General features: G+C 35.8%; 1 protein-coding gene across 1 annotated transcript in view; it reads right to left on the minus strand.

Annotated features, from left to right (window-relative positions):
• LOC100373220 (carnitine O-palmitoyltransferase 1, liver isoform) overlaps nucleotides 1-16,437 on the minus strand; it is a 44,599-nt gene that overhangs the window by 16,835 nt on the left and 11,327 nt on the right. The window contains exons 2-9 of the mRNA XM_085506548.1: nucleotides 16,097-16,307; nucleotides 15,330-15,466; nucleotides 12,096-12,267; nucleotides 11,598-11,699; nucleotides 10,582-10,797; nucleotides 2,752-2,859; nucleotides 1,898-2,103; nucleotides 240-320 (exon numbers count right to left, since the gene is read on the minus strand). Coding sequence (XP_085362674.1) covers nucleotides 240-320; nucleotides 1,898-2,103; nucleotides 2,752-2,859; nucleotides 10,582-10,797; nucleotides 11,598-11,699; nucleotides 12,096-12,267; nucleotides 15,330-15,466; nucleotides 16,097-16,237 — 1,163 coding nt within the window. The 5' untranslated portion in view covers nucleotides 16,238-16,307. The remainder of the gene's footprint in view (nucleotides 1-239; nucleotides 321-1,897; nucleotides 2,104-2,751; nucleotides 2,860-10,581; nucleotides 10,798-11,597; nucleotides 11,700-12,095; nucleotides 12,268-15,329; nucleotides 15,467-16,096; nucleotides 16,308-16,437) is intronic.

The raw sequence follows: 16,437 nt of genomic DNA on the forward strand, positions 1-16,437 counted from the left end.
TCTGGGTCTGTTATAATAGAAATGCTCGACTTAGATGCATTTTTAACATTAAAATGGCAACCAGTTGGACATCTTGAAATAGATCATCAAACAAATTAATGTGTAACAACATGATGTATAGATCACGTTTGGACATGATTGGTGAAAGCATCTCAGAGATAAGATTCTGGAGCAGTGTTCTTTCACAGAAAATGGATGATCACCACGTATTGTGCTTGTCTAGAAATGAGTTTACCTACCTGTCACCAGCAGTAAGAGCAGCAAGGCATTCTTCCCCAGGGGCAGGTTGGGCATCACTATCCAGTATGCCCTGTAATTGTCTGTAGATGAAATCATGACAAATTATTTTAAGTCTGTCTGCACAAAACTAAAGATTAGTACATCAGTGTCTGATGTGGCATTTACAAACAAAGTAAACATATCTATGATAATGATGACAATTTTCTGATTTAAAAAAAAATTAATGAGTGAAAATGTATTCTGTTCACAATTAAGCTTATCAAAGGTTATCAATCAAAACATTAATATCACATTTTCAGTTGCCTTGGTTTCAAAAACATGTTGCTGTCCAAGCGTTGAATTACAAGTTTGTCTCAACATAGAGGGCAGTGTACATCTAAAGAGAGCGCTATTTTGTAGTTCAATACAAAACGTGAATATCGCATTCCTAGTTGACATGGTTTCAGGAACATGTTGCTTTTCAAGCGTTGAATTATTAGTTTGTTACAACATAGAGGGCAGTGTACATCTAAAGAGGGCGCTATTTTTTAGTTAACAAGTCACTGAAAATGACACAGTCCCCGTTAAATTTTTGAAAGTTCTCTTTGTGCTCGTCATATTAAAGCGGAGGGGTTGTCGCGAGTGTGTCCTTGAAACTTGAATTCCAAGTGGCGTATACAACAGATTGTTTATTTACATCAAAACACGTGTTCTGTGTAGTAGTAATATGGCCAAAAAAAAAACAGCCATTATTCGGCCATCTTTGATCTGATTATGAAACACACTGATATGTATGATGTACAATGTATGTGCCAAATACGAATGAAAATGGTACATAAATTGTGGAAATATAATAGTAAGGCCAAAAAGTTAGATGGCTGTCAATCGGCCATCCTTGACCAGATTTTGAAACAAATTGTCATGGACATGCATCCTAACATGTATAAAGTACATGTACATGTATGTGCCAAATTTGAATGAAAACTGACAAAGCACGTCCAAGATACCGCATACAAAAAATAAGAAAAGATGCCAGCCAGTCGACCATCTTTGATCCAATTGCAAAATAAATCGTCATAGACATGTATCATAACATGTATGATCTATGTACTAAAGTTGAATGAAAACTGACAAAGCATGTCCAAAATACAACATTTTCAAAAAACAGGATGGCTGCCAGTCGGCCATCTTTGATCCAATTATGAAATAAATCGTCATGGACATGTATCTTAACATGTATAATCTATGTACCAAGTTTGAATGAAAATTTACAAAGCATATCCAAAATACAACATTTTCAAAAAACAAGATGGCTACCAGTCGGCCATTCTGAATCGAATCGCTAAGCCACTGCATGTGCATATGTCCCACATAAAGTACTAGGCACATGCAAAGAATGAACGGAATCGGTCCAAGGGATTCTGACATATGACTCCGGACGGAGACACAGACGCACAAATGGACAGAGACCGAATTATAAGTCCTCGTTTTCAGACTTCGTCCGAATGGGGACTAAAAACCAAATATGAATATCACATTTCTAGTAGACATGGTTTCAGGAACACATTGCTGTCCAAGCGTTGAATTATGAGTTTGTCATAACATACAATGTAGAGGGCATTGCTAAAGAGAACAATATTTTCTGTGTGAAATATAAATGCACATAAATATAACTTACTTTTCTAGTTCGCATGGTTTCAATATTTTGTTGCTGTCCAAGTGTTGAATTATAACTTTGTAATAACAACCACCACTATATACAACAATGTGTTTGCTCGTTTTAAAATGGACAAGCTTGTCTGTTTCTGGGCCGGGTATACGTGTAGTGTTGAACAGTCTTTCATATTGCCAGGAACACAGAGGAACGTACTTGTTTAAAGTTAACTGCCAAATAAGAAAAGACAAAAAAAAATATGACATTATCTGCAACGTTTTCAAGATCTACAAATATATGGTAAACATTGGTGATAAAGTAATCATAACAACTACATTCGTACAAGTACTTTGTTTTATTGTTTTATGAAAACATCAGTTAATCCTGTTTACTGATAGTTAAATAATGACTATGACTACTATTAACTATAGTAATACTACATTTCGATTTATCCCACTTGTTCAGTTCGTTCAGAACTGGAAAAGAACTGTTTTTGTTTCAAACAGTACTTATTTACTAGTTTCTTCATTCTTGACATTTACTGGAAAGAACTTTTTCAGAACAAGCTTCTACCTCTTGTAGGTGACACTACTATTTTTTAGACACCCTGGATTAGAAACCATTGATTTTCAGATTGGTATACTGCGTATAGATGCATGGTAACTTTAATTAATGATATATGCTGGTATTTGGGAAAACGTGTAGTTTACTACATGTTTGATACGTGCAGTTTTTACGGGTCATTTGCCATTGTCCTTCGATACACAAACAAGGCTCTAGTACGTAACACACAACCTGCAGCAAGGCTGGAGATAAATTGGACCTAAATATTGAGAGGAAAATTTTTAAGATAAAACACAGACCCACTGTCTACTCACCGGTTTCAACTGCTGTCTCTCTATTGTCCTCCTGAATTTCAGAAGACCAATTATCATATTAGCGGCCCGGGCAGCTTGTATACAAGTTGGCTTAGAGTGAATAGCATCCTGAGAAAATACAATTATATGAAACAGATAAAAAACATTTGTTTGTATAACAATGAAAATGATTATGAATGAGTTTTTTGTAGGATTTTTAAGAGCACATCAACACAGCAATGTCGTATGTCTTATGCATGACCTCTAAAAGGTCACACATCCTGGCACTATTGAGGGTACATGTATGACAAATATATATGGCAATATGCAATGTCTTCAATCAACACTGAGAATGTTTCTATCTGCAAAATGCCCCTGATAAGACTCTGTATTTCAAACCCATCCAAGTTTGTAAAACTATATATTGATCCACCTTGAGTAGACCTTTGACATCTACTGTTACTGGCATAACAAGAAAACCCCAGCATCTTACACGCATCTGCATTTGTGCTCCAGGTATTATATTTATGCATTTTTAATGAGGTCACATGACCACATATGGTTATTAAATATGTTGATCAGATCGTGAGCCTGATGTTTAATAAAGCACTGGTTGAATGTCTCTATCTGCAATAGTGCTCCAGATATGGGATTTAAGCATTTTTATCAAGGTCACATGACCACGTATGGTTATTAAATATGTTGATCAGATCGTGAGCCTAATGTTCAATAAAGCACTGGTTGAATGTCTCTATCTGCAATAGTGCTCCAGATATGGGATTTACACATTTTCATCAAGGTCACATGACCATGTATGGTTATTAAATATGTTGATCAGATCGTGAGCCTAATGTTTAATAAAGTACTAGTTGAATGTCTATCTGTAATACCTGTAATGCTCAAGATATGGGATTAATGCATTTTTATTTCAGCCTCATTAACATATTTAGCACGCAATGTCTTCAAGATAATACAATGTGAATGTCTCTATTCAGAAGAATGCTCCTGATAAGATTCTGTACATAGAACCCACCAATATCCATTGAAACTATTCATCAACCTTAGGCAGGTCATCGACATATATAGCATACAATGTATAAGCAGGTCAGTGACATATCTATAGCAGGTTATTACTGCAGGTTATTGGCATAATAAAAAATCCATCAGAGATGGCAAATTGTCTGCATTAGCGATCCAGATATTATCACATATATATATACCGTATTTCCCCAATCATAAGTCCAGGGACCTAAAAATTAGGGGGTGGGCTTATACTCGAGGACGACCTCAGAAAAAATATTTTTTTTGGGGGGGGGGGGGTTAAAATAGTAATCATCTTCCCACCCACAAATAATTATCCAAATTACATTTTTCGTTTACATCGCTGGTCTCGGAGAAATACGTCTTTATGAAGAAAAAAATGCGAAACGAGTAGTCATTGATTTCAACAACACTTTTTACAATGAAGAAACAAACATGTTCATAAAAATACACACATTTTATTACAATACAGTTTACATACTGCCTGAATTTACTGTGCAAAATTGATAGGGTATGTGGGAAAACAGTCGAAGGCAAGTTCTTCATCATTATCTTTGTTGTGGAATGTTTTCAATCGCACGATCTTGTTACAAAGCCATGGTGTTTTTCATCATGATTTGACCTGAACAACTTCCTTTGATCTAACAGGTCACGTAGTTTGTTAACCAATCAAAATGCTGTGTTGATTAAGTTTCCGATTATTGACGAAGTAATTTTTTTAACGCAATGCGAAAATAAATTATCGTGATGTTAAAATGCGATCTGTTAACACTGATTTTCTCTAAAAGCTGTTGATTTCGCAATTTTTGCAAGGATGGAGGAAGTATTTAAACCTTTCACGGTCGCCAACAAGTCATGTCGAAGAATAGTTTGCTCGTTCACACCCCATTTAAGACACAATTATTCGGAAAAGTAAAACGATGTTCAATGACGAGGTTTCACGACTTGAAGATAACATTTTTGGCATTTCTACTACTACTCAAAAGAAATATGGATTACTTCAGTATTGCAAAATCGGGATTCATCCTGAGTAAATAGAATGGAAAAGGTGCGAACCATTGCCTGCCATGCAATCTGAAATTAATGCGAGTTTTCTCGTAAATGCAGGAACCGAACTACCATACCTATCACAATTATTATGCAATGAAATATACAGAGGGGTGGGTTTATACTCAAGGAGGGGCTTATGCTTGGGGAAGTATAGTATACATATATATGGTCATTATAAATACGTTGATCAGATCCCATGATCTATGTTTTCAATAAAGCAGTTTGAATTTCTATTTCTATCTGCAATATTGCTTCAGACATGGGATTTATGCATTTTTAATGAGAACAATTGACCATACATGTATATGTTTATTATGAATAGGTTGATCAGATCATGTGACCTATGTCTTCAGTAAACCATTGTTTGAATGTCTATTTGCAATAGTGCTCCTGATATATTATATTTATGCTGGGTGTATATGATAAAGGGAAGTTGTGCAACCAAATTTGCCGAGTTCGCAGTTTTTCGCCAATAAAAAAATAACTAAGGCAAAAACTCATGGTATTTCAGCATTTTTGTAATAAAGAAATTATTCTCTATCAATAATCCGCCCAAAACAGGAACATTCCTACTAATTCTTGTGTTTTTTCGACGCTTTTTGAAAAACCTGCGATTAGGCTGCGAAAGTAGAACATTCCGGAGGGGGTGAAACGGAGGAGCCAAACCTAACGCGGTTTTTGACCTCTACGTGGCCAACCAATGGCTGGACACGGATACGTTTGCGGTCGTTGCCAAAAAGCCCTGCGTCCATCGCCTGGTGATGCTCTTCCGTTTCACCCCCTCCAGAATGTTCTACTGACTGTGAACGGGAGCTAGCACTTTTGAGACATCACATTGTAAACTTGCTACTTTCTTTCCATCCTTCACCACAGCTATGGCATAATACGGTCATGTGGATTATTTTTCTGTCGTTGAAGAAAAAACCTCAAGTCTATTACGATAACCATAATGAGGCATGCCGACGATGGGAACTTGTTGCAGCATAATGTTGTCATGTTTGTGGGTGCGTGAATAAATCATGTTAATGAGGTCGACCAAAGTTTATTTTCAGTCTGTTTTTCATGTATCGTCATTTGGATATGTTTATGTATTCACAATAGTTTGTAAACATTTCACATCAGTAATAAAAGGTTTATTTGTTTCATAACCCTGTCTGCTATTCTTCAGTAATTACGATGCAATGTATCAATACGTGCGTGAACAAAATTATGCTAATGAGGTCAACGCCTTCTTGGATTACAAGCGGTAGTTTTTTTCGGCCGTTTCGACTTGCACTGATCGTGGTTACATAAAGTAACCGTGCATTGATTACAATACTTATCATACTTTGTAGCCAATTTCAGTGAGTAATACAACTTCATTCGCTGACATAAAACAAATTTTATTCTTGAAATTTGACCCTGTGTCTTAGTGTTCCCACAGTTCTTGACCGAGTGCTCACGTTTATTGAAACCTCACATAAATCAAGAAATAAGTACGTGTACAAAGTGTACGAAAGCATTCCTTTATTTGACCTAATAATACGATCACAAAAACAACTTTTTAAAATCTTTTTTGGGGTGGTCCTCGGGTAAGCGCCCACCCCATTTTTTCCCGATTTGTATGTTCAGACCCCTGGGCACGTGTCCGGGGTAATATATTATGATGGTTAAACGTTGTGTTGTGGCGGTTGCGTATAGTCATAGTGTAAGTATTTACACGTTTCCAATCGATCCGAAGGTGCAAAATCGGTGGACAAAAGCCGTGAAAGTAACGAGAAAAGGTTGGGGTGGACTTCCTCCTTACAGCGTCATATGTAGTGTCCACTTTACCTCAGATTCATTTTTTTCAAAAAACTGTCCCTGTCCATGACAAAACAATTTTAACGAGAAACGCCGACAACTTAAACCTGGCGCAATACAAAACGTTTTTAAAAATAGATTCCAGACCAGCCCATGATCACTGAGGCGGATTTCAGAAGGGAGAGAGATGTTTGGTAAGTGTTTCAAATGAGTTGAGTTGATCCTGATTATCGCTTTATAGAGACCACCCGTGTTATGTAAAAGGTAGTAATTTTGATAGTGACACGAAAACGAAGCGTCAGATAGACAGGAAATTACGCAGCCCTTAGGTTTTCATTTTGCGTAATAATTTATGGAATAAGAATCTGGGCTTGGGCTGTCAATGTGTTTCCAACAAGTATTTTTTTAATATGATGTCATAATTATGAAAATCTTGGCGTGAAAATAGCAGCCATTTCACAGGCACTTTAAATATGAAATCTAGTGTGTTACATGTATGTCTTCAATATAATGCAATAGCACTTCTGATATGACACCGTATAGATGTATGCATGTATGAATGCTACATACAAAAAACAAACAATATGCCAGGAGATAATAAAGCTTCATCTTATTGTTAACCTTTTCACTACCAGCTGCCTCTATTCATCACAAAATCACAAAAAAAGTCCCCTTTATAATCTGCACGTTCCTTCCAAAGAATGGGACAAAAATAAAAAAAAGTAAAAACTGAAGATGTGTCTGCTAGCTCCAAAATTGGGATTCATTTTCAGAAATATATGTATTGAAGAATATAGGAAAAAACAGCAAAACAATTTGGGTGAGAAAGTCTGGTGATGAAAAGGATAAATGTATGCATGGTCTGTATTCATAACAATACATTTATACAACAATATGTAGTCTATATCTATCACCATATGACAACTCTATATAAGCGAAATGAATTCATACGGGAAAATGACACGACAATATTATATCAATGGATTTATTATAGATGTTCTATAGTATAAGGCTAAGAAAAAAAAACACAGAAATCATGGCAGAATATGATTAGATTTGCTAACAAGCAGCCTATCGGCTGAGATAGCTCCGCTGTTAGAAATGCACATTTCAATTAAAGAACTGAAGACATCATCAGAAAATGAACAATATGTACAGTATCAAAGCAATCGGACTTACAGTTTTTAATAAGAAGTCGAAAATATCACTTTCTACCAAAAATGACCAAAATATTCACCAAAATTAGAGAATTGAAGATATCATCACGAAATGAACAAATCTGAGAAAGGTCTACATGTAGTATCTAAATATGTAATATCAAAGCAATTGAACTATTGGTTTTTAACAAGAAGTCGAAAATATCACTTTTTACCAAAAATCACAAAAATATTCACAAAAATTAGAGAATTGAAGACATCATCACAAAATGAACAAATCTGAGAGAGGTCCACATGTAGTACCTATATATGTAATATCAAAGCAATCTGACTTGTGATTTTTAACAAGAAGTCGAAAATATCACTTTTTACCAAAAATTACAAAAATATTCACCAAAATTAGAGAATTTAAGATATCATCACAAAATGAACAAATCTGAGAGAGGTCCACATGTAGTACCTATATATGTAGTATCAAAGCAATTGGACTTGCGGTTTTTAACAAGAAGTCGAAAATATCACTTTTTACCAAAAATGATAAAAATATTCACCAAAATTAGAGAATTAAAGATATCATTACAAAATGAACAATTCTGAGAGAGGTCCACATGTAGTACACCTATATATGTAATATCAAAGCAATTGCACTTGCGGTTTTTAACAAGAAGTCGAAAATATCACTTTTTACCAAAAATGATAAAAATATTCACCAAAATTAGAGAATTAAAGATATCATTACAAAATGAACAATTCTGAGAGAGGTCCACATGTAGTACACCTATATATGTAATATCAAAGCAATTGCACTTGCGGTTTTTAACAAGAAGTCGAAAATATCACTTTTTACCAAAAATGACAAAAATATTCACCAAAATAAGAGAATTAAAGATATCATTACAAAATGAACAAATCTGAGAGAGGTCCACATGTAGTACCTATATATGTAATATCAAAGCAATTGCACTTGCGGTTTTTAACAAGAAGTCGAAAATATCACTTTTTACCAAAAATTACAAAAATATTCACCAAAATTAGAGAATTGAAGATATCAACATGAAATGAACAAACCTAAGAGAGGTCTACCCAAGGTACATATACACCAAGTATCAAAGCATTCAGGCTTGTAGTTTTCAAGAAGAAGTCGAAAAAGTAAAACATTGACACGGACGACGGACAATCACTCATATGATAAGCTCCGCTCGACAAAGTCGACAGCGGAGCTAAAAAGAGAAACTACCGTACTTGACCTCGTTAGCGCCCAGGGGCCTCAACTCAGAAAATCACGATTTATTAGGGGTGGGCGTTTACTCTAGCATCCCCCTCGAAAAAGAGTGCAAATGAAAAATTTTATTCATCAGGTGACAGATCACCTCTTTGAGGGAAAATCAAATTTCGGAATTAGTTGAGTCATCATTGATTTTCACAATGAAGAAACAGAAATGATCACAAAAATATACACATTTTATTACAATATTAATTACATACTACCAGAATTTACGAAATTAAAAACGTTTGAGTCTGTTGGAACACAGTCAAAGTCAAAATTGTCATATTATCTCTACTGACGAAGGTGTAGGATCGTACGCAAACTCTCGATGAAAATCACTTTCCGCCATAATGCATTTGCAGATTTGACCTGCAGCAGCGTCCTTTGACCTAATGGGTCAAGTTGGTTATTAACCAATCAGAATACTGTGTTGTGCTGACGCAATTCTTCGGAAACTCCTGAAGACTTTCCAGTAACGCAATGCGGAAGTGAATTATCGATGTCGAAGTACGATCTGTAGGAATTGATTTCAGCGAATAAACGACATAGTTTTTCCAAAAAAACTAGTAACTAGCCATTTTTGAGAGGTAAACTGATTATGGCATTAAATATTCACCGCATTTTACTTGTATTAACAGGTCATTGTCGAAACGCACGGTTACCACGTTCTACGCATTCACAACATGTTCACAGCGGTCGTTATCCACGCTGTATGCATTTTGAAGCGGTGGACACTTTGCCGAATGTGACCCCAAATAGTGGGGGGTGGGCGCTTGCCCGGGCATGGGCGCTAACGCGGTCGAGTACAGTAGAGAAATTTGCAGCCACATGTGTTGCTTCAGTCATGCTTGCATACACTGAATAAGAGGTTGGATAACGATGTCGAACCAATTATTGGTACACATCGCCATACTGGCCAAATACGGTAATAAATAAATGCGTTACTAGATACTACCCTACTACAGGTAATAGTGCATTACCATTAATACCCACAATGCATCATTAAATAGGAGACTAATCTAAGCCCTCAAAAAACAAATAAATATAAAAGAAATCAAATCATGTTTGCTCTATCAAGAAATATATACACTGACACGTAAAATGCCTGTTACTTTTGAGAATAGTTCACACATTTTTTGTACTTAAATTTCTACAAACAATTTATTTTAGGTATTTTTGTACCTATTAGAGAATAGTTCTTCAATAAAGCAATATTATTGCAATGTATCACAAGAATACTGCAAAATACAAGTGAATGTGACCCTGTACTGCCGAGTGCATACTTTGAAGTATTCTCATGATAGTCTTATCATTACACTTTTTTTTTCCTGCTTGTAGTAAAACTTTAATGAAAGACAACAGTCCCAAATTACTATCAAAAATGGTTCATCAAATGAGTGTAGACACACTTTAGTATAAATACAACCTTTTAAGAAGCAGTAAATTTTATTGTTTTCGATGGTAGATGTACAAAATTGGAAACTTAACATAAATATTACCACCATATGCTTTTTTTTTCCTTCACTCTAAATATAATGACAAAATTCAACTTACCAATCCATAGAAATTACTATTGACCATAATTGGAGAGCGCCCTCGCAGGTAGACATACTCTTCCCACCAATCACTGACGTAGTTAGAGGAAAACAGCCACTTCAGCAGTAAGTAGCGCTGTAACTTCTTTCCAATACCATTCTGAAATTCGCTTACTAAACCACTCATTCTGTTATACTGTTCATCAGTAGTTAAACCACGAATGGAACGCAGATACTGACAAAAGAAAACAAATGTCACTAAGTCATTGATAGCCAAACCGTGACTTCAATGTGCATGTTGGCATTGAACAAGGACTCAAACCAGGTACAGGGCAACTAAAAGGAACAGTTATATGGAGAATAATAAACATTGTACAGACATATAAAAAAAGAAACATCTTTGTATTGATAGGTATCAGAAATGATTCACGTGGTTGGATTAAATGAATCCAAACAATAGCCTGTGACAGATGCCCAACTAAATGAGTACATTCAAAGATGACAACAAATTCCTCATGGAATTTTTTGAGTGGGTCGACTAATCGATGTATTCGATGCAATTAAAGTTGCATTCTTAGTTTATATCATAGGCAGAACACCTACTACTGATTGTTCTGATTAAAAATGATAAAATTAGCTAGTTTAGCCTGCAAATAAGGTTGTGTTGCCTATTCAGCCATTCAAACATCCCCAGTATTCTGTTGAATATGATTTCTCATGAACTGTACAAAATCCAATGCCATTATGCTGCTTAAAGTGGTTAGTGAGATTTTCTACAAAGTGAGAATGCAACTGTCATTAGAAACAGCCAATCTGCTGTCATAATACAATCAGCCAATCAATGACCATGTACAATCAGCCAATCAATGACCATGTACAATCAGCCAATCAATGACCATGTACAATCAGCCAATCAATGACCATGTACAATCAGCCAATCAATGACCATGTACAATCAGCAGCCATGTTTGGTTACCATGACAACATCATATGGTGGTTTCTAATATAAATAAGGAATTGAGACAGTATACTCACTCGAGTCATGGTGTCTTCCAGCTTAGGTAGTCTTAAATTTGGCAAAGCACTTTGATAGCTGTACAACATTGGGGCTTTGGAACATAGCAGCATCAACACACCCTGTGGAAATATACATGCATCATGTCAGCTTTCATTGAATAATACAATAATAATTTATTTGTGTGCACATTTTAGAACACAAATTGATCAAGAGCACATCACGACAAAACTTCAAATCACTAGCAAGGAACCAAATTTAATATAATTTAACTATTTACATTATCACATAAACATATGTTAAATGCCTTCATGATCAAATATGTTTTCAATGCTACTTTGACTGTATTGGCGATGTACATGGTGCACAAGTGACATGACTTGTATCAAGATGAAGAATCTTGTGGCTAATCATTCCATTTGAGTTGTGGATTTTGTCTGACTACTAATACCAGGTTGGGGGGGCGATTTTGTCTGACTACTAATATTAAGTTAAGAGAGATTTTGTCTGATACATACATTCCATAGTTTGGTTTTCAGAGTCATCTTGCCTCTGGGTTCATGGATCCAAGCATGGTAATAGAGTAACATTTTGAGAGAACATCTCAAAAAGAATATCACAGACAACCATGCAATGGTTGAAAAGATAACTGCAGCAACATAGGTATCTGCTGGCTGATCAAAATAACCACTGCAAAAGGAGAACAAACACCATTACATATAATATATTGTGAACTACTTAAATTTTGACAGAAAAAAATTGGAAAGAGTTCCTTAAGCACCCCAAACCCTAGCACCAATTAAATCACGGAAAGAGCACTGGGGGAGCAGTTAGGTTTAGAGTTATAGGTAAGGAGGCCTTAAGGAACTCATACCACAAAAATGAATTCCAAATAAAACTAAAGTACTGTGAAATCTGTATTAGAAACCGCGGCTTCTATTAAAATGGTACAATGCAATGGACAGGATGCGGCTTCTATTAGAGCACCTAAACATATGAGAAATGATGAATTTTTGGTTCTCAATTATTCAAAAAGAATTGGTGCGACTTCTATTAGGAATGCAGCTTCTAATACAGATTTTACGGTACTTAACAGTAGAGTAACTCTAACACTGGCTTTGTCTTTTAATAACACTAGCAATTTTAATTAATGAACAACTCATTCCTTGTAGTATTTACTTACATTAAATAATTTGACCTAGTTTCAGTTTGTACCATATATTTTCTTTCTCAGTGAAGTGTTTTGCTGCACCCGTAATTGTTGTATAAATCCCGTACATGTTACCCTGCAATACCCCCACCTGTACTCTCTATATTTTATCATTCGTACTCACTAAATTACCTTCATGTACTCGCTACAAATACCACCCGTACTCACTGCAAATACCACCCGCACTCGCTATAAGTATCACCCGCACTCGCTATAAGTATCACCCGCACTCGCTACAAATACCACCCGTACTCACTGCAAATACCAACCGCACTCGCTATAAATATCATCCGCACTCGCTACAAATATCACCCGTACTTGCTACAAATATCACCCGTACTTGCTACAAATATCACCCGTACTCGCTATATTCTGAAAAGTACAACCCGTACTTTTCACCCGTACTTGGCTCATTTTGGTACATTTATATACCTCACTAATGTGTATACGGTGATCTTTGAAATTAAGCTAATCTAGCTTTAAGCCAGCTAAATGTTAAGTTACGTTTGAACTCTATTGTGAATGTTAATGATTTTTCCCACTGATTAACAGCTCACGGAATCCACATCCATGAACAAAATATTTAGTTCATATCGCATGTAAAGAGTGAAAGGCTGTCATTTGATTGCAAAAACATGACCAACTAGTTGAAATTTTACTTCTCAAAAAAAAAAAAAAATACTCCTGTTATTTCCAAGTCATAAAAGATACTAATTAAAGTGCCTGTGCTATGCCCACCCTCACGTTTCCCATTTTAGATCTGTGTCCCACTGAAAAGGGTAGTTATTGATTTTTTGCTGAAAATGATTACTCGTATCCAAGTAAATTTGGGATATTTCTCCTGTTGTAGCCACGCCCACCTATCATCGACTGTTTCTGGAATTTCCGACTCTCGCCGAAAGTGCGCCACCAAATGACAAAATGTGAGAGGAAGTCATCACCCTGAGCCATAATAACACTGGTCGTTCAGTATACTTTTAAATGATATACATTTTTCGGTCGGCGTTTTTTCTTTCTTTTTTTTTGTCTATTTTATTTTTATTTGAGAGAGAGTTTTTAGATGTTGTGTTGTGGGCAGTTGTGAAACATATAGCCATAGTGTATGTATTCACACGTTTCTAATCGATCCGAAGGTGCGACATCACTTAACCTTAGATTCATTCAACTTTCCTCGTCCATAAAAAAAAAAAACGACTAGGTTTAAAGATAAACGCCAACAACGTGAACCTGGCGCAACACTTGTGAAAGAAATAGATTCCGGACCAGCCCATGATCACCGAGGTGGATTTCAGAAGAGAGAGAGACGTCCGACAAGTGTTTCAAATCAGTTGAATTTTTTGCAATCCTGATTATCGTTTTATAGAGACCATTTAGTCCCTGTTAAGTAAAAGGTAGCAATAATTTTGACAGTGACACGAAAACGAAGCGTCGGACAAACAGGAAATTACACAGCCCTTACACACTGCTAACTGTTTTCATTTTCGAAGGCTAAAAGTTTCTGAATTGTTTGGTGATTGGTGTTGAATGTCAAATTCACACCTCTGTTCTTTTTTACCTCCATGCTTGCAGCTTGATCTGCGTAATAATTTATGAAATAAGAATCCGGGCTTGGTCAATGCGTTTCCACCAAATAAAGTTTTAATACGATGTTATAATTATGACAATCACGCCATGGATCAAGCTAACCCGAATCCACTCTGAATTTATCTGTATGTGTGTCGATCTCGATTATTTTTGTTATCCAATTAAACGCCGCTTTTAACGCACTTGCCCTCGCCGTGACCCGACGCGTTCACCTATTTCAACAAAATGTCAATTTATTTCCACGCGGCTGTCATTTATTTAGTAACTGTGATTTGTCGTTTTTTTAATTATTTTATAGTGATCACTATAGTCTAATGTTTAGAATGTCAAAATATGTTCTCTTTTATTTTGATTTTGAAAGTTTTACTCAGACGATCAATGAAATAAAACAGTGTAGTGACATGCCTAGTAACCTGCTAAATAACGAGATAATTCCGACGTCAAATTCTATTTTGTCCAGCAACAGTATACAAACGTGCGCCGGTGTCGGTGACGATCCCGGTGACCAGCTACACCAGAACGGACATATTTCGCATCTAACTCAACCCCATGCAACAAAAATTGATACTATGTGTTCATTATGGTCCATTCTTCCTCGACGAACAAGTACATAAGTGACAATATAGTCAAAGACGAGAAAACTGCACAAGAAATTTGCCTTATTTACACGTATCGGCAATGCAAGCTGCCATGCAACTTCCCCTTCTGACGTCACAAGGGGAATTTCTGTATGCAAATGAAAAGCTAATGAGGAGCCTCGTTTTAAAATACACAAAAATAAAGTTGCCGTAGACTGAGTTTAAAACACATTTTTTCACTTAAAAAAAATAATTCATGCTTAGAAACATAAAATTAATAATATTTATGTATCAATTAATAATTTTAGGCGTGAAAATAACAGCCATTTCACAGGCACTTTAAGGTTCTTAGGGTCCCAAATAAAAGTGGTATTACTTACTCAGGTAAATGGTACTTTATGACGTCAACTATGCCGAGAGATGGATCAATTTTGGCTAACAAACATGCAATAATAACAGTAACAACAGCTAGCCAACTTGCTGGGCTGGCTGGATATGTAGTTGTCACAAAGTGATTCTTAAACAAAAATAGACATATATATGTAAGTACATTGTATTTATGCTGGCAAATAATGCAAAACAATAAATATTTTCACTTTAATGAGTCAGTCATTGTTCAGCTCCGTGTTTGCTATGGCTTCCATGAGATGTGTACATTTATGGAGCTCATACTGTGAAACCACCGAAAAAAGAACACCAAAGGGATTGAGATATTAGTTCAGAGAGGTGTTCAGTTTTAAAAATAGAAATTTTACAGTGAAACCATTAAAAAAGAAACACCAAAGGAACCAAGATATTAGTTCAGAGAGGTGTTGAGTTTTAATAATAGAGGTCTTACTGTGTAACCACCAAAAAAGAAACACCAAAGGGATTGAGATACTAGTTCAGAGAGATGTTGAGTTTTAATTAATAATAGAGGTCTTACTGTGAAACGACCAAAAAAGAAACACCAAAGGAACCAAAATATTAGTTCAGAGAGGTGTTGCGATTTAATAATAAGAGGTCTTACTGTGAAACCACCAAAAAAGAAACACCAAAGGAACCAAGATATTAGTTCAGAGAGATGTTGAGTTGTAATAATAGAGGTCTTACTGTGAAACCACCAAAAAAGAAACACCAAAGGGAAGACATAACAGCAAAGACTTACCCTGAATCGAGCCCACCTCTTCTTCCATGATCTTTTACTACTTTCAAAGACAGCTTTCAAAGCTTCATGGTTAACATTGACATCAATCCCTTCGTGGGTGACAGTAAACTGAAAAGCAACAGCAGCATGTGCTTCTGCCATCTTGGTAGCAGGCAGTCAAAGTCCAGCGACAAGGAAGACAGTGTAAAACTCACTGTTGTGAGACAATCAACTGAAATGAAATAGAGATGATAAATTGATGTAATCAATATTCACCTGGTTCTAGTCAAATAAAACAAATTTCCAGTAATAGTCAAAATAAAATATTGGATTGGTAAGCAGGGATTTTTTTTAATATTTAA

The sequence above is a fragment of the Saccoglossus kowalevskii genome, chromosome 12, assembly GCF_978046115.1.
Source record: "Saccoglossus kowalevskii chromosome 12, keSacKowa6.1, whole genome shotgun sequence".
NCBI lineage: Eukaryota > Metazoa > Hemichordata > Enteropneusta > Harrimaniidae > Saccoglossus > Saccoglossus kowalevskii.